Raw genomic sequence first — 19,233 nt, forward strand, 5'->3', positions numbered from 1 at the left:
GGTTTTAAAGCAGAGAAAAGTTTGTGATACTGCTTTCTGTTTGTTGTGAGCTTAAGCTGGTATGGATCAGCTGCAACAAATTGTTTTCCTTTTAGCAGATGGATGTCGGTTCATGCCACTTAGTTGCATTCAATTCTGATTATCCAAAGCTTAAAAAATCTGGTTGCTCAACTGTTGGCCTAGTTCAATATTGATTCACTCAGCATCATCGACCCAAACAACATATCTCCGTGTCTGTGCCAGCCTGAATGTGTGTGATCTGTATAGAAATAATTGTTTATTACCGACGAAAACATTGCAGCTTCGCTGAAATCTGGACATTTGTGCCTGTACATATTGTAGAACTATTGCAGGTACATCTTTTGTCCTTGATTGTTTGAGGAGAATGATGCAGTTTTGTCTGAGTCTGTAAAGTTCAGTTAAATGTAGGCGACAGCATTTGAGTTGCTTGGGATGATAGCCTTGAGCTTTCTGACGTCTGGGCCAGCTTTACTTATCAAGATCCCTTCTGGTGACTGTGTGATGAGCACTAATAAGGCAAAGGTAGTGACAAGTAACAGGAGTGAGTCAGCTGCTGTGAGAAAGTAATTTGTTCTGGAAAAGGAGGGTTTGCATTTATGTCTCAGCTTCATTACAATTCCCTTCATAAACTCTCTGCCAATATCAGATCAGCAAGAAAAACAAACGAAAAGAAAAAGGTAACGACTGCAAATGTTTTGTGTCATAACTGAACAGAACAAGAATGAGTGTTTTCAATTACAGATTACGATAAAGGTTTTAAAAGTGATGCTAGGAATCATTCATTGTCGTTAGGATGCAACTTATAACAAAAAAATGCTGCAATAATGTAACCTGTATTAAAAGACTCCAGAGTGAGTTAGTTCGTTCGTTAGCTAGTTTTGATGGCAGTGCCTTTGGCCGCAGCCAGCAGCAGACGACAGCCTTCATCCAGCCTAATGGAGCCAGCCAGGTGGATGAGGGTCTTATGAACCGACATCAACCAGAATTGGTCTCTCTGATCATGAATCTTCCATGAAAAGCAGCGTTTCATCGTCACCAGTGGTCACGGTCACTACCAAGCATTGGCAGTGTCATTTCACATGGCTTAAAGCTACATGGTGTGAGGCAACGGCATGTTTTGGAGTTGATTTGCTTTTTGGGTAGAGATTTGTGTCACCTCCAGAGTCTCAAGACATAGTTGGCTGCTTAGAGGTTTGGTGCTGGAGATTCGGGAATCATTGCCTGAAAGTTCAAAGGTCTTTGTAGCCTGGAGGTTACGGTTAGCTTCTTCAACAGTAGTGAAGAGTCGGCCAGAAGAGTCGACTGGGAGAAACCCTGACTAATGTAAGCAAAATTTACAATTGTATGGGTGTGAGTCGAACCCCCTGGTGGTCAGCCGCCATATTACATTTATTGTAAAAAGTCCTTAACAGAAGTAGCAGTTTTGAATCCAGCAGAAACTTAAACGATTCAAAGATTATCTAAGCTTTTGTGTATAATGTTTGCCTTTTTTTAAATTTTGAACGTTGAATGTTATAGAAAAAAAAATCTTTCCAACTTGCAGGTCTAAAGAAAAGTTATGTTATTTTTCATCTAACCATCAATTTTCAACATTACCCTGTGTGATTACACCTCACAGCAAGACAGATCTGAATTTCACTCAGAGGGCTGAAAGAGTATTGACGTGTGCAATTTGCATGTCCTTCCTTACTGTCAGAGTCCCAATGCTTTGATATTACTTAGTATAATAAAAAAAAAGTATAGCAAGGTTCGGTCAAGTCTTTGGCTCCGTTCACACTGTTTGTGATCACTTGTGAGCAGCTCAAAGAACACCTGGTTGACAGGATGAGTCTCTCTTCCTTCAACTCTGGAAACGTTTAATCAAATCTCGTAGACTTTGACATAAATGATTGCTTTTTTCCATATATGAGACCACATGCCATAGACTCTAGTGATGTGACGCTTGAGCATGTTACAGCATGTTTTGCACAACAGAAAGAACACCTTCTACAGTGAACACGACGGACATTTGCAATGTAACTAGAAGACTACTCACTTGTTTGCTGAATTTTGTCTGCATTTTTCATTTCCCATCTTTTGATTTGTGGCATAGTTGTCATACAAGAGATTTATTACAAAGGTTGTTTCCATTATGCTACTCTGACTCTTTAACCTCAAGAACTTAATAATTAATAACCCTGAACCTTTGGCTCCCCCTGTGTTGTTTCGTCTATTGGAGTTTATCAACATCTGAACGTAAAATCAAAAATCCTTAACACAGAGGTTTTGAGTACTATTGAAAGTTTTTTCTTTCTATATTAATTTCCCACCTGGTTCAGTTGTTTATACAATTGGGATAGGAGCAAAAACAAACATCGCCATTTCTTCTACCAGGATCCTACTGGAAACAGGCTTTGTGATGGGTGAAAATTTAAGAATTCAGAGTATTTTTAATATCTTCTCTGTTTTTTGTCAACTCAACATCTAACATGTTCTTGTGTTGTAAGATCAGAGCAATGTTACAACTCTAGTTTGGTTTAATTGACTTTGGTGAAATGATGTCACTGGTTAGTGTCAATCTTCAAATAATAAAAATATAATCGCAGGAAAACAAAGACTGCATTTTCCTGTGATGAGACGAACATAGCTAATGCACAATGTCCAAAAATAATTGTGCGACATGATAAGGATGCGACAAGGATGTAGGTTTTTCCCGTTCTGATGTGATGTAGATCTGGGTGATGTCTGAGTATCATGTCTGAGCTCATTCCTTCTCTCCCTTGTCCCATGTTCCTCAGAGTGTCTACACCGTTTTGTTTTCAGTGTCTCGGCCTGGACAGCAGACGGCCTAAAACCACAGGGATATGGCCAAGTGCCACCAAAGCTTTTTAGCTCTTCGCTAAAGAGCCTCACATCACATATTTACAACCTCGCCACAATGTATACGATCTTCGCACGGCAAAAGCTTTGTTTATCTCGTCTTCGTTTCACGTGAACAGTGAGGATTTCAAAGGCCTCACCATCCTGTTCCATTGCTTTCCTACAATGAAATAAGTGTGAATCCTTCAATGATTTCTAAATTGTATAATGATGTGGGGAAAAAAAGCATTCTGAAACCCAAAAACTTTTTTCTCTCTTCTTTGTTTTCCAGGTTAGCTTTATACGTCTATGAGTATTTACTGCACGTTGGCGCACAGAAATCTGCACAGACCTTCCTTTCAGAGGTAAGATGTCCAAATGAAACTTCCTGTTTGAAAAGGATGAGTGTGAGTCCCCTTCTATTGTACGAGGAATTTACATAGTGGGTCTTTCCGGGTTCAACAATTATTCCCTAACCTACAGCCAACAGTGGACGTTAGCCAGTTTCTATGTTCAGAATAATACAAACATTGGTTGGACTACATAGCATGATTAACCACCCCTCTATATGAGGTTCATTTGGAATCATAAACTGTGTAATTATATATATTGTGAGGACATGTTGCTTGTGTTCTGTTTTGATGCAGCCAAGTTAAACCTTGATTGTTTGAAGTCAGTCCTAACAATTTGCTCAAGGTCTACTGGAGATATTAGCCTCTTATTATGCCTCTAGTCAGTAGAAGTTGTAAGGGCTCTAATGTGTTGCATCCTTTTACTAATGGACATCCTTCCTGCTAATGGTTCCATGTTCGGGCTTTCTGCAGCTGAACACGTCTCTTGCACACAGGCTTTATTTAGCTCTGTGAAAGACGCTCACTTCTAGTGAAAGAAAAAGTGGCAGGTCGACTTCTGGCCACTTTATTCCAGGACATATTTGTCTGTCACGTCATCATGTTAACTCGGGTCAGAACGACATGGTCAGTGTTGCAACTATTTGTACTCAGGAATCCAGACTATGAAGGAATTTTATAAACATGTGTTGTCAAACATGTTTTATCTCATTGTAAATTTAGTGAATTTTAAAGAATTGAACAAAAATGCATTAAAAATATATAATTAGCCGGTTCTGGTATATGCACAAAAATAGATCAAACTTGCATTGAAAGGCATTAACACACATCCATACCTATATGTGCTACGTATAGTAGAAATTGTCAACAAGTAGAACTTTTGCTCAAGTACAAGTAAGTAGTTATAGATAAAATTATTTGGTGAAATTACTTCTAGTAACTGGATATAATGTAATCAGATAGACTATATATATATATATATATATATATATATATATATATATATATATATATATATATATATATATATATATATATATATATATATATATATATATATATATATATATATATATATATATAAAGCACAGTGTAGCAGATGTTTTTTTTTTTTTTATATGGAGCAGCAGATGTTGACATCCAAATATAACAGCAAGCTGAGCAGAGAGAAAATAACATCAGAACAAAGCCATCCATGTACGAAATTATGATGCAAAATCGACTTTTTTTTAGCTTTATATCATGCTTTAATGTCATTCTACCGTCAGATAAGTACCAGTGTTGCTTTGACTCACTCCTTGAGTCTGCCGTGGCAACCTAAATGCCGGCTCATACAATACGCTGCATATTTCCACAACAAAAGAGCAGGACTTTCTTCAAAAGACGGTAGTCCATTTTTGAGGCATTAAATTACAAAGTCAAATTTATTTTAAGTAGTTTTTAATACATACATAACTTTCATAACAAATGAAGGCAACAGTTTCTTTATTGTACCTGAGAAATAAATGATTACTCGACCACTTAAGATTATCAAAAAGGCTTAAATCTGGTTGCAAAATCTTTTAGAGACGATCAGGCTTTTGGAGCTCTGACCTGCCAAGTTGGATTTGACTTCTTGCCATAGAAAAACTAAGTTGTGTAAATTTGATTTTAACTTAGTACTTAAATGTAACAAATATATACCATAAAGAAGAGCTGCAATTTCTCTGATGGTGTCCGTTCTGAATAACTTCCTTTGCGTAAATGGAGATAAAACAGCACTATATGCATTTATGTATTGAAGCAAATGGCACAAATCTTTAGCTGAGATTAACTCGATTCAAAACATGTCTCGTAGAGCATGCTTTTTGTTGATACAATTATTGATAGAAAGAACAGAGATAGTGATATAAAAACATCTTCATTCTGTATCTTCAAGTTGTATGATGGCTTCACAAATCAGAGGCCACTATACAGTTTGAAAAAGCACAGTGTAGCAGATGTTTTTTTTTTTTTATATGGAGCAGCAGATGTTGGTAAAAGTACTTGCACCAGGTGCTGCTTAAGTGTGTACTTTAATATGCACCCTGTTCAGTAAATAATAATTTGAAGTGGAAACAATCAGATAAATCAACTCTAAATACTGTCAATAAGATCAATATGCTGTTGTTCCACAGCAGTATTGTAAGAATGTTGCATAAAATGTTTCATTATTCTTTCATTTGCCTGACCCCTCTGAAAATAACTTTCAAAAAGTTTAAAATGCCTCAAATGTTTTGAGATTTTTGATTTAAAGAATAATAATTTTTAAAAAAAACAGACAAAAATGTCATATTTGACCTCAACAACATTGTGATGGCCACTGCCATTTCAAATTTATATATATATATATATATATATATATATATATATATATATATATATATATATATATATATATATATATGTGTGTGTGTGTGTGTGTGTGTGTGTGTGTGCGTGCGTGCGTGCGTGCGTGCGTACGTGCGTGCGTGCGTGCGTGCGTGCGTGTGTGTGTGTGTGTGAAAAATACAAATCTGAGTATGATGGAGAGAGCAGCACTGTGAGATACAGCAGTTAGGCTGCAGAAAGCTTTGATAATTTCAGAGGCCTTATGGGTGAATCTTCTCCCAGAGATTTAAGTTTTATCGTTAGGCTGCTGGAAAGGGGTGAAATTCAGGGTCACTGGCAACCAGAGGCGCACAAACACAGAACTGAATTAAAACTGCATATTCACAGACAAATTCACATGGTGTACACATGCACACGTGGTATTCAAACCCAGTCTTTTAGATGGAGTTGTCTCAAATGTAGCTTTATCTTTGAGTGCACAGCATGAGGATTCACCAGTGTCCATTTATTGGCTTTCTAGAATATTTCCAGTGTATTACCATTTATTTGAAAAGGTTTGCTGTGTTGTCTTTTTACTACATGAAATTTTGTCAGAAAAAAGTCAAAATTTTTTCTATAAGACATTTCATAAACTACGAAAATTTTGCTTTTGTTTTAGTAGCATAGGACGACATTAGATCATAGGGAAATACTACGAATGCATCACTTTACTATACAATTGACGTTGCATAAACAAATTGATTCTCACCTCATTCAGATGGCGCTTAAACTAAAAATTAATTCATGCACCACTGATACAGATTTAACACAAGCGCGACTCAAATATCCCAGAATTTATTCTATAACATGCGTTCATCTAATGCTGTATTCTCCAGATAGCTTACTGACATCATCTACTGAAAACTTAAAAGCATGAGAGTGACAGCATGAACTCCTCTTTTGATGAATTTGTGGTCCAAGTTGTCCAGTAATATTGACTGGACACCTTGGGGGACTTTATATAACATTATAATTTTATTTTAATGCTATGAGACGTGATCAGACAGCAGAAGTAACATTCCTAATCCTGATGCAGCTGAGAACTGAGAACCAATGATCTCCAATAAACATGAACTTTTGGAACAACAGCAACACACATACTTGCCTGTTTGATTGATTTTCAGAGACCAGTAAAGAAACCATTACAATGTGGCACAGTGGTTAGAGTGGCCGTCCTGAGTTTAACTGCTGCATGTCTTTACTCCTCTTCTCTCTGCCTGTCAGATTACTTTCAAGTAAAAGGTCTTAAGTGCAGAAAAAAAACAACATTAAAAACAGAACACCAGGTTTTCATTGTCCTTTTTTAGTAGGAAACACTTTATTTTGGCTATGCTTTTTAATCTGATTTTTTAAAAAAAACAGTCTACTCAAGTGATTTGTACTCTTGAATTTTTGGGACCGTAAACAATCCCTGCTGTCTTATGTTCATAAAGTTGGAGTGATATTATTGATTCAATAGGTGTGCAGAGGTAGCAGGGTAATTAGCTTTACGCATCTTAGTAACAACTACAACAATGTTTTTCTGCTAGTGTTTATGCCTTGGATATTCATACCAATCATTGTAAATGCAGCTGGACGTGCAAGACTGGTTTCATGTTGTGAAACCCAGATATGTTAATGCTGTGGTACTCCTTTGAACTGGAAATCAATTGTGCTTGAGATTGCTGCCGTCCATCAGCAGAGATAGCATTGGTCTGGTCGATGCAGGCTGACCAAGCCACCTGCTGCTTGTGCATCAAAATATGTAAAACTTGTAACTGTCCTCTCATGTGCAGCTTCCCCTCCTGATACTGGAAGGAGGGGAAGCTGCAGACAAGGAAATTACAACTTTGTGTCATTATACAAACTCACGTTGCATGAAGTGACAAGTGGGAGCCATCAAATCTGCCTGGCAAATTGCTATCGAAATGTTCGTATGACATGATTTCATCAAGACTTTAAAGAAAAATTATATAGTGTAATACCCATGTGAGCAATCACAAATGTGTTTTTAATAGATTAGGGACTTTTATAGTTGCAGATAAACTTAAGGTCCCACACAGATACACCTGCTCATCTAATGAGCGCGCTATCAACCAGCCTCTCCGGCCTTAATTAGCCTCTGTTCCTCCTCTAGCGGGAAGCGCCCGCACTCACTCACGTTTATAGTATCCACACAATGCGCCGCCGGTCCCCGAGAGGACTTCACCGCACTCTGCTCTCCTGCACAGTGCAGCACTCAGCTCTTTAGCAGCATTAAATCAACAGGCCCACAACAACGCGCCGCACATCACATCATTATAAGTGGCACTGGGGAAATCTGTAGGATAGACACTTTAATAGAAACCTGGGGCTTGTATCTGTTTTTTTTTCTTCTTTTTTTTTGATACAAAGCACATATAGAAGAGAAAAATAGAGAAATCTCGGCCCTGTCATGCTGACTTCACATACTGTATGTAGACTGTATGTAGAGGCCCTGAATCTTTGCTGTTTATGTGTGTGGAGCCATGTCAGTGGTCGGGTGTGCAGCAGGCAGTTGGTCGGCTATCTCTCATTGGATCTTATCTCAGAGTCCAGATACAGGCAGGAGCTTGGCTGGTTTTCTGAGGGCAGCGGAGAGCACTGCTGCTTCAAGACAGTCACACTGTCTTACCCACGAACTCTTCTGCTCTGCGCTATAGATCACTCCCTGGCCGATTATTTCTCCCAGAGTGTCGCTCTGTCAGCTTAAAGTTGGGAGGAACGTTAAGCAAAATGGTTACATTATGAATAAAACATGCTGCAGCGTCTAATTTGTCATTCTTCTCCTTTGTCTCTTGCCGTGAATGTTCTTTCTCTTTCCCTGTTTCTCACAGATCCGATGGGAGAAGAATATCACACTTGGGGAACCGCCAGGATTTTTACACTCATGGTGGTGGTATGTGTTCATTCATCCTCTTGCTTTTGTTTCTTTGCTCGGCCACACACACAATTCTTTTTAAACATCTCATGTTTATACCCAAGAGGTAATCTTAAAGGTTTGAATGAATGTGCAGGGGTGAAATGGAGGCAGTATTTGCAGGTACAGCAACTGCATCATCTCCTGGTCTCTTGACTGACAACTGAGCTCCGTTATTTGAAGGCTTTTTTCAAGGTGTCTCTCCATGAAGTGTTCACAGTTCAGTTAATGTCAGGAATCACTGACACATCCTCCAATCATTGTGGTTGTTGTGACTGAACCCCACTCACTCCCCAGTCCCTCCTGTGAATGTGGCACAGAAATCACATTTTACACTACAGCACACTTGTAATGATAAAAGTTAACTGAATAGCTTTAGCTATAAATTCACATTACATCAACTACTAACACTAGCTCTTAGCAAAACTCAAAAACAGGACGTTTATCAGCCATCTCCGGTGACTATCTAAGGTTTGAGAAGACAGAGAAGAGACAGAAAAACAAAGCACAGACATAAGACTGTAGTTATTTTTGTGTAACAGAAAAAAAGCTAAATACACAGAGCTAATGGAAATAATGTCCAATAATTGAAACACGCTGAAGAGGTGTTTCACATCAAAAAGCCTACAGTGCAAAAGCACAAAATTGTAGCAAGTTGTCAAGTTTCTAGTTGAAATATCTTAGTACATTTGAAGTCAATTTTAAGTCAATAAATCCTTTATATTGATGAAAAAGCATTGATTCCACTGTCAGATTATTTCATGTACAGCATTGAAAAAATGTTTTGTTACAAGTGAAATAATTTGAACTTTTCGTACATGAACTATTGACTTAAAAGAACTAGAAACTAGACAAAACTACTTGATTAAATTTTGGTGTTTTTTGCAGTGTATGCTGAGTTTAAGGGAGCAGGAGCTCCATTTATTTAGGGAGCGCAAAGGTAGAAACTGATTTGTCACCGGTCCTTTTGAAGAAAAAAAACAAACAATAGGTCAGCCGTCTCTTCTATTGAAAGAAAATACAGACAAATATGACCCTCATGATTCAAAGATAATTCACCAAATGGAGGGCAAGAGAAGGAAAGAGTGTGGAAAAGTGGTCAGCGGTTTGTTGAGCAGTCTAAGCCTATAGCAAGGTACAAACAAAGACAAGAGAGAACTCCTTTAAGTTCATCAAAAGGAAAAGTTTCAAGCCTTAAAAAAGGCGTCTGCTATACGGACAGGAACTAGTAGGCGATTCCAAAGGAGAGGAGTTTGATCAGCCTCTTACTCTACTTTCAGACACTCGAGGAAAAAATATGTGGCGAGGTTTTTTTTCGCTCATCAACAATAGAGTAATATTAAATTGGGTCTTGTATTGGCTTTCTTTTCTGCTGTCACTCAAATGCAGACTCTAATCTTCCGGCAACAACTCACGTCCCATGAGGTTTCAGTTCGACTTTCTTTTCATTTTAATTTAAAGTGACATCATTTTAGCAATTAGTCCACATCATTTATATATAGACTTTTTACATGCGTGATTCCCGAACTCTAGAGTGCAACTTTTTAGAAGTGCTATTTGTTACTTTCTGTCTTACAAATGAGAACAGAGGACACGTATAAAAGAGTGGAAATGGTTAGGAATCAACTGATGATGTGAATAGTTGGTTTCTTAAAACACTTTATGGATCTCTAATTGATCTAAAGGTGTTTTCTTATCATTTAATTCACTCGTTATGTCGTTCTACGCTCAAACTACTGTCACAAAATGTAAAACGTGTTTTGCTTTTTCACTGTCAGCTTGAATTTTTTTCTTTTTTTATGAAAAAGCTCCCAAAACCTCTGTGTCCCATCCAGTGTGTTTGCTCTAACTGCTGACCATGGTAGGGGGGGTTGCATGAGTGGGTTAGTCAGCCGAAGCCTGCTGTTGTTTGCAAAAGGTTTTCATGCACCTGTCCCTGTCCCTGTGTATTGGCCTCATGGCTGGAAACCCTCTGCTCCCATCATCAGAACTTACAGACTCCAACCTGAAGCTCTGTGTCATAAAACAAAGTCTTTTCAGACTCTTCAAATAAGTCTGTCAAATCATTTAATGCTGCACAAATGGAGAAATGTGTTTTTTTTCTGTCTGCCTGGAAGAGCTGTGTCAATGGACTCAGAGATTGACACAAATGCTCATCATGAGTGGGAGAAAAAAAATGCATCAGACAGAAATTTTGTTGTGAATTACAGGCCTTTATAAAGCTTTGACAATAAAACAAATACGGCTAAATGCGTTGAATTTAGCCGATTCCAACAAAACACGACTGCGGCGTTAACGTCTTAAACTGTTATAAGCATCTTACAGTAATGATAAGCGCATTTCCATGAGTACAGCTGCAGATCTTCTGTGTCTTATATAGAATGTGTAGATTCTCACATTAACTCTGATGCAGAAAGTTCAAAACGGTCAATTTCAGTTTAACTTTCTCTGTTTCCTGCTGAAAGTTTTGCTCTCGCTCACTCTCTTGCAGCCTGAATGAACTGCAGACATTATACAACCCACATAAATATAAATGTTTGTTTTACTTTTTGAAGCACAACTTCTCCTTCTTGATTTGAGAGTCATTGCAATTCACCTTTTTACCTCTTTAATTTATACTTTAGTGTCTGTGTGTGTGTGTGTGTGTGTGTGTGTGTGTGTGTGGGTGGGGTGTGTGTGTGTGTGTGTGTGGGTGTGTGTGTGTGTGTGTGGGTGTGTGTGTGAGTGCGTGCGTGCGTGCGTGCGTGCGTGTGTGCGTGTGTGTGTGTGTGTGTGTGTGTGTGTGGGGGGGGGGGGGGGGTGTGCGTGCGTGTGTGTGTGTGTGTGCGTGTGTGTGTGTGTGTGTGTTTTGTGTTGCCCTGTGATGGAGTGCTGCCTTTTTGGGAACTGGAAAAAGTGAAAATACTATAGGTTGATGATATGAATCAGTGTTACCTTTACACCAGGATAGTTTATACTACCAGAACAAAACTGTTATTGTAAATGTATCTGTCAGATTGACAGATAAGTTTTTGGCAGAGAGAAGAGAAAGCAGGCAGGACAGAAAAAGGAACAGGAACCGGAGCAGACAAAGAATCCGGCTGGCAGCGAGGCAGGCAGGTTGGATCCTTAGCCAGGCAGCACGAGAGCCGAGGAGAGGGGATAAGAGCTTTGACAGGGTCCGCTTTGTTTGTCATTCATGCTATCCCGCTCATCCCCAAAGCCCCCCGGCCAACCCTGTGTAATAAACCCGGACATGCGGCTTCATTCATTCATCCTCTCCTGCCCCCGTGTGTGTTGTGATTGTGCAGCCTGTTGACACGGCTCATAATGGCCCTTAAAGAGCCTGGCTTCTCTCAATCTGACAGCCACCAGTCATACTGACGGAGTGACATTCGCAAACACACAGTGCAGCATTAGTTTGCTCTCTACTCTGCTGCAACCAGTGAGAGGGCGTCTGTGTGTGAAAGTGGAAAACAGAAAGGAAAACCAAGCACTCTTGAGTGTGTGTCGTAACTGTACTGATGTATTTCATTGGTGTTGGGAGATGACACTGGCCTGGGAGTGGAGGGAGATGATTATCTGGGCTATGGAGGGCACTCTCCAGTGTAGTGTGACCTAGCTGAGGGCTCTCTGTCTGGGCCGCGGAGCACATGGACCAGACTCCATCCTGGCTGTGCGTGGAGTCTGGGGAGCGAAGGGGTCGGCTGCTTGAGGAGGACAGGAGGCGGAGCCCCCGTCTCCACCTTTGTGCCACCCAGCTCACCCCCCCTCCAACCTCCAGCATCCCTCAAAACAAAAGCTCCAGATGGCAGAAAAGCCACCAACCTCCCTCATCCCTCACCCACCGCTCCTCCTCCCTCAACCTTTGTCTGAAGGCCCGTCCCTTTGTTTGCGGAAGAGAGAGACCCCCTAACGGATTAACTCTTTGCATTCCAGCCTCTTTTGTGTTAAACAGCCAAGCCTAAGACCCCGACCCCACCATCACCCCGGCCCCACCCCCACTGTCTCCTCTTCAGCTCCTTGGTGTGCATTTTCTATTTTTTCTTTTCTGAATCACTGTTTCCTGTAGGACTGTAAAGGTGGGTGGGTGTGGGGGAGTGGCGGGGGAGGGGGGGTTCAACAAGAAAGGAAAAAGTGGAGAGACCTTGGGAGAGGGGGTGCAGGCGGGGGTCACTCATCCACATCTGTTGTTATGGGTGGAGGGATAAAGAAAGGGCTCAGTGAAGGCTGCAGGTGTTGATTGTGTCATTAGCCGCCTCTCTATTGGCCGATGTTAGTTGTCGCCTTTTTTATCCCAGAATCGATAGCTTTAACCAGTTTTCACTGGATGGCCTCTGAGTCTTCAGCGCCCTTCCCCCTGACCCCCACCCTCCTAAAGACTCACACCACCCTTCACCGTAAACCACAGGCCAACAACGTTATGTAGATATCTCGCTTTGATGGGCTCTAGCAGACTTCTGAGGATCAGAGACAGCAGAAAACATTCTTCCAGAAAAATCTGACTCTATCACTTCCTCTTTGACTAATTAATGACCTCATTCTTCTTAGTTTCATGTCTTTTTGTTGTCAAGTCTCTCAATATGAGAAATTTTAATAATTTCAATTCCATCTTGGATCATCACTGACTCGTCTAGCTTCACAACCTCTAATTAAGTCCAAATATCCAGAAAATATGTTGATCTTTTTTTTTTCTTGCGAACCTAAAGGTACAAATAGTTTATTTTGTACAATTCTATGAAAAAGAAACATTTGTTTCTTTATAGATTTTTGTTTGTACTTATTTTTCTCGGGTAAATATTACACGGATAACCCGAATGATATAAAACAGTGTTTTTAAATGATTATTGTTGTCATTAAAGGAGAAAAAATTTGCCAAACTAATATAGTCCCAAATTCCCCTCATCGTTAAGTGTAATTAACTAGATGTATGGATTTAGTTTCAGCAGCCACACCCAGCTGGGTTCAGTCTAACATCAAACCAACAAAGCATTTCTGAAAAAGAACATCATACATATACAGTCAAACATGGTTCTGGTTCTGTGTTGGTCTGGGCCTCCTTTCTGGCTTCAGGTCTGTTGATTGTGCCACACTTTACACTTTACTTCTACAAGAAAATTCCCAATAAAATTTTGCAGCCATTAATTTATTGACTTAAAGCTCTTCTCCAGACAGCGCAAATACAACAACAACAAAAAAAATTAAATAATAGTCGTCTTTGCCAAAATTGTAAAACACCAGATTCATATGAATTAATTTGTCACATACACTTTTATTTTTTTGTGGTAGATGCTGTTTTATAAATTGAGCTAAACCCAATTCTTTGTGCAATAATAATATTGTGTTCTTGGACTACCTTGCGTACTTCGACACGCAACAGTCGTTCTTAAAACGACTGTCCAGGAGAGTGTTTTATGCACACATAAAATATAAATTAACTATAAAAACACAGGTGGATAAAGAATTACAAAATAAGAAACACAAGAAATGATCTGACTGGCACACTATTGTAAAGATTTTTGACAGGTTTCAAAAACATTTGGGTTACATTCTCGGTTTGGGGGGTTAAAACTTCAATTTGAACAACATTTTTTGTAAAATTTTCCTGAAATCTTTACAGCTTTCTAACCTTGGGGTCAAAGTTCTGCAAACAAAGGCTCAGAGCGAATGTACAGGGAAGCTTGTCTTTGGGCGGTGCAGATTTCATCTTGATTAAATATTGATTTATGCTAAAATAATAAAAAGGAAGCTGACAATGTCATGTTCTGCATGTAACAAACTATATCTAAGTTCACTCTGACTGCAATGAACCTTTATTAGTGCTAATTCAATTAAATTATACCATAATTAGACTGAAGCGCGACCTGTTCTGTCTGTTTTTATAAACTGCTTCCACAATGATTAGCTCTTTTGTAATATTTGTCTGAGAGCCGCACAAAACCACAAATCCACCATCGTTTGTTTGTTCATTTTCAGCCAGTGGTTCTCTTGCATGATGTAATTTCCATATTTTATTACCCACAATGTAATGGTAGTTTCCCTTAGTTTCATGTTACAGTATTGTTATTGCTTCCACCTGCTTGATGAATGCATTTTATATAATGGCAGGAGAGTGTCTGCTGTTCAGGGCTGCAAGAAGAATTGGAGAGCTTGTGTTTCTCCACCTCCTCGCTTTGATTCTAACATTTCTGTCCCATTAAGAAGAGTCTGTTCTGATAAGATGAGCTCCGTTGGCTCTGTGTAATTTTATTTCACTCTTTCTTCCATTCATGCTCTGCCTGCCTCCTTATCTCCATCTGTCTCCACCTTCCTCTTAATGTCTGTTTCTCTTTCTGCTGACTGACCAGCTGACACAGACAGGATTATCATATGGACTCGTCTGTTCAGCTTTCCCTCTCCATCTTTGTTTGTTCTCCTTGTTATAATGGGGGGGAAAATGCGCACTGTAACCGCTGGCTTTGACAGGCCGCAGTTAATTACAAATAATTATCGTGATGGCATTTCATTTTGGTAATTGTCTTCTCCTGGATGCACGGACGCTAATCCTCTTCCTCCTCTGTCCTCGAAATAAAATGCACGTGTGTGTGTGTGTGTGTGTGTGCACTCACGCAGCTATCTTATACTCACTTTTCATCTAAATAAAGGAGCTGGATTCAAATCTCTCCTGTAGCACTTCAAAGTAAAGAGCAGTTAAACTTTGCAACCTCGGAGCAGAGATGTGTGCCTCAAACACCAGTTACTTCCCTTAAGACCATAAAGAGCTTCCCGTGATGAGATGATTAGATTGAGATGATTAGATAATTGGATAGAAATGTTGCTGTTACAAGGGTGTGTAGGAGTATCAGATTTCTTGTTGATTGCTTGTGCTAATTAACTGTGAATGTTGACTTCCCTGATAATTTCTACAGATTAGCGTCTCTTTGAAAGGATGTGACAACAACTTTGACACAGGTTTTCCCTCCAAATTGTGCTGCGATTGTCAGGTTTGTGCTGAAAGGCTTAAGCCCCTTCATAGAGTACGATGTGCCTCGGAAAAGCATCTAAACCCCTCTTGTCTTGAATTTTAATGGCCGTTTAGGTCATGTGCCCACAAATACCAGATCCTAATTGTGAAGTGGAAAGAAAAGGATTTGAAGTTTTTAGTATTTATTTTTGTAAATAGAAATCTGAAAAGTGTGGGATGTAGTTGAATTTAGCTGCTAGACTTTAGGGATTTCTTCCACCAGTTTTACATCTGTCGAAACTGACAATTTCTTGACAAATCATCAGTTTTCAAGTTTTTTTTACGCATTCTCTATCAGATTTAGGTCATTTTAATACTTGGATATTGTTTGATCAAAACCATTTAACTATGGTTGCATGATTAGTCTTGCTTTCCTGCTTGAATGTGATCCTGTAGGAAAATAACCTCATCTATCAGAAATTATTCTTTGACAAGGAGCTCCTTCAACAAGAATTCTCACGCAATTACACAAATCCCTCAATAAATACATATTTTTCCAGTCTTTGTTGCAGGTTTACTTCTAGCGTTGTTTTCATCCCCTCCTGTTTTCCCTGCAGTTCTGATCAGCTTTCCCGTCCGAGTTGAGTCAAAGCATCCTCACAGCGTGACGCTGCCACACCTATTTCTCACTGTGACGTTGATGTTTTACTACTCAACCTCCAGAAGCCGTTTTCTTTCCCCATCTGGTTCTGATGAACGTATGCACCGACGGACCAGAACACTAAACTCCGGTCCGATGAAGTCAGAAGGTGTCGCCCCTTCGACGCCTTCTGACTCTTCTTTCCAATAACTCGGAAAATAAAATTAGGTGTTGCTTCTCATTATTTCCATCTAATAGCGGTTCCTCTCCGCCATAGTTGTTTGGTTTGACCCCTTAGGTTTTTGATGTTAAAGACCACAAAGTTTTGATCTCATCTCAATTTGTTGTGGCATTCTTCCAACAATGGCTTTTTTTTCTGTTGCAGATTTTTTTGGGGGCTGCAACTAACAGTTCTTGTAATCAGATTCTTCCAGCTGATCTGTGGATTTCTGCACCTCCTTTAGAGTTACCACAGAGCTTTTTCTGTCTCTTCCCTCGCCTGTTGGTTGAGGTGGATGGTCGTGTCTGAAAAGCTTCACAGAGCAGCTGGGTTTACACTGAGAGTTAAGAGCACACAGTTTGACTCTATTGACTAATTAGAGAACTTCTAAAGGCAATTGGTCGCACTGGATTATTTGTCGGGGTATCAGAAATCTGCAATGATGCCGACGCTGCTCAGGTCAGCTGCAGTGAAGAAACAGCTTGAGGCAGTTCAACCAGAAAACAAAGATCTTGATTTACCAGTTCATCTACTTTCCAAGTATCGTTAGATATTGATCATTGCTGAAAAACACTGATTCCGGATGGATGGATGGATGGATGGATGGATGGATGGATGGATGGATGGATGGATGGATGGATGGATGGTGATGGATGGATGGATGGATGGATGGATGGATGGATGGCCTCAAAGTACAGGAGGCCAAAAATATATGCATTTTCATATTCTTAATTTGAAAAATTTTCTGAAGGCCGTACTATATTGCTTCCACTTACAACTATGTTACTTTGTAGTGTGTCAAAAATTATGAAAAGTTTAAGATGCATTTAAACTTTTGGATTCATCTTCATATCCTAAACTTCCTCCCACCTGCCTCACTTCCCATTCCAGCGCTGCAGAAAAATGTCAAGCTCAAAATAATATCAGAATAATGAAAGTCTCGGTTTGTACATTTACTCCCATCCTAACAGTGATTCTTCCTCAGATTACGCTACAGAGACGTGGCGTGTATGAGATTTCCCTGCGAGGCGCAGAGGCACGCAGGTCAGCTGTTCAAATTGCAATATATTATCGACTTCACAGGGCAGGAGGTGTTAAATCACCTTACCCCCCGCTGCGCCACCGACCCGGTGGTGTCTTCCCCGTAACAAACTCTAACCCGAGTCACATTTCATTTCCCAGAGAGCCGATTGGATTTGCGATGGTCGCGCCTCCTTGCCGCGGCTCGTCTCCGATGGCGCAGCAATCTCTTTAACGCCGGCCGATAGATATGATAATGTACGCTGGCTTTATTGTGAAGTGACAGGAGAGCACACAATGCATGCTCTCTCTCTGTTCTTCAGAGCACCTCGTTGTCTAGAAAGTACTCCGATGCGCACTAAGAACCCAAGGGCAATGACTCTCTTCTAAAAGTTTAAATAATTTAATGGCACATTTCAATTTGAGCTTTTTTGTTTTAGATGTCGGTATGATGTGCTACAGGGTTTAAATGAGATGTTTATTCATAATTTTCATTCTAGGACACCTCTTGTTGCACCTTTATCTTGTCGAAGCCCTCAGATAGTAAAATAAATAAATAAAATGAAGAAGGAAATTATCAATTGGCTTTGTTTTTGTTGAAAAATAAGGCGGAATGCGACTGAGCCACTTTCTGACAATCATGGGCAATTGATATTTTCTCTTGACATATTCTATGGAGGCGTCCTTCCATCAACAAAAGTAAGACAGCTAACAGCTTATTTGCACCTTTAAAAGACTGCAAAGATGTCCCCTCCTGAGATCTCCAAACACATGGTCCATAAAATCAATATGGTGAGGAAGGAGATCTGCTTTATATGGACTGCCTTACCAAGTACTTAATTTCAGAGCAGTAATTAAGGGCCCATTTGGAGTGGAACCTTGTGGCCCCTGTTGCCCTGGAGGACTGGACCTGCTCTAGTTAAATTATATGAGGACGGCTGATTGGACAGTAAGTAACATAATCAGAGCTGATTGGTCAGTAACCTGCAGGTCGGCAGGGCAGGCTGAAAGGAGCATCTGGAGGTCCTTCATGCTAACAGCTCTTTGGAGATCACTCTAAGTTTCTGAAGTGGGAGGAAAGGGGGAACTCTAATGAGCATTCTGAGATGAAAAACTCCAGATTTAATAAGTAAAACTTTTAAAATATGAACTAAAATGAACCTGTAGCTTTGAGCTTCTTACACTGTTAAACTGTGGAAGCAGGAGGGGAAAAACTCGGGGTTTAAGGTTTTAGATGTTCTGCTTTTCAGAAGTATTTCAGAGATTACATTGTATATATGATAGTATATGAAACACGGTTTGTTAATATTGATGTTATTATCATTGTTACCAACAATTAATACCACTCTTATTGCTATTATTAATTCTGTTATCATAATGGCAGCTATTAACAGTATTATTAGTACTATAAGAACTACGACTGTTACTTCTGCTGACATTATTACTACTTTTAATGTAATTACTATTAATACTAATATTATATTCCTCTAGCTATTATTTCTGCTACTATTATTATTTCTACTCAAATTGCTTCTGTTAAAACTAATACTACAGTTTGGCTATTGCTACTATTACTATCACTACTGATGATGCATTATTATAATAATTTCTTTTATGCCTGAAGCAGAGATTTCCAACACTTTTGTAACCAAATGACATTAAATATGTTTAGTTACGCAGATTTTAGTTTAGTGGGAAACAATTTATCTAGGCTTAATTTTTTTCAGACTGTTAGGAGAGAGAGTTAAGTAAAAGCATCATGAATAAGAATGACACTTATGATTTTTTTTTTTAATTTCACCAAATGCTTTGCACTTCGTTTGCACACACTCTTCAATCAGCGTCTCCTTTTCTTGATCTGAGTTGAGTTATTGCTGGTGTATTTCATATTCACAAGAGGCGAAAGACAAATGCAAA

The 19,233-nt window shown here is 39.4% G+C and overlaps 1 protein-coding gene across 2 annotated transcripts in view; it reads left to right on the forward strand.

Moving 5' to 3' along the window:
• Nucleotides 1–19,233, forward strand: part of ssbp4 (single stranded DNA binding protein 4) — a 101,496-nt gene that overhangs the window by 11,230 nt on the left and 71,033 nt on the right. For both annotated transcript variants that reach the window (XM_055048376.1, XM_055048369.1), the window contains exons 2-3: nucleotides 3,152–3,224; nucleotides 8,432–8,493. In XM_055048376.1, the coding sequence (XP_054904351.1) occupies nucleotides 3,152–3,224; nucleotides 8,432–8,493 (135 nt within the window). The remainder of the gene's footprint in view (nucleotides 1–3,151; nucleotides 3,225–8,431; nucleotides 8,494–19,233) is intronic.

Source organism: Poeciliopsis prolifica, unplaced genomic scaffold, assembly GCF_027474105.1.
Source record: "Poeciliopsis prolifica strain line A6 unplaced genomic scaffold, Auburn_PproV2 SCAFFOLD002, whole genome shotgun sequence".
NCBI classification, from domain to species: Eukaryota; Metazoa; Chordata; class Actinopteri; order Cyprinodontiformes; family Poeciliidae; genus Poeciliopsis; species Poeciliopsis prolifica.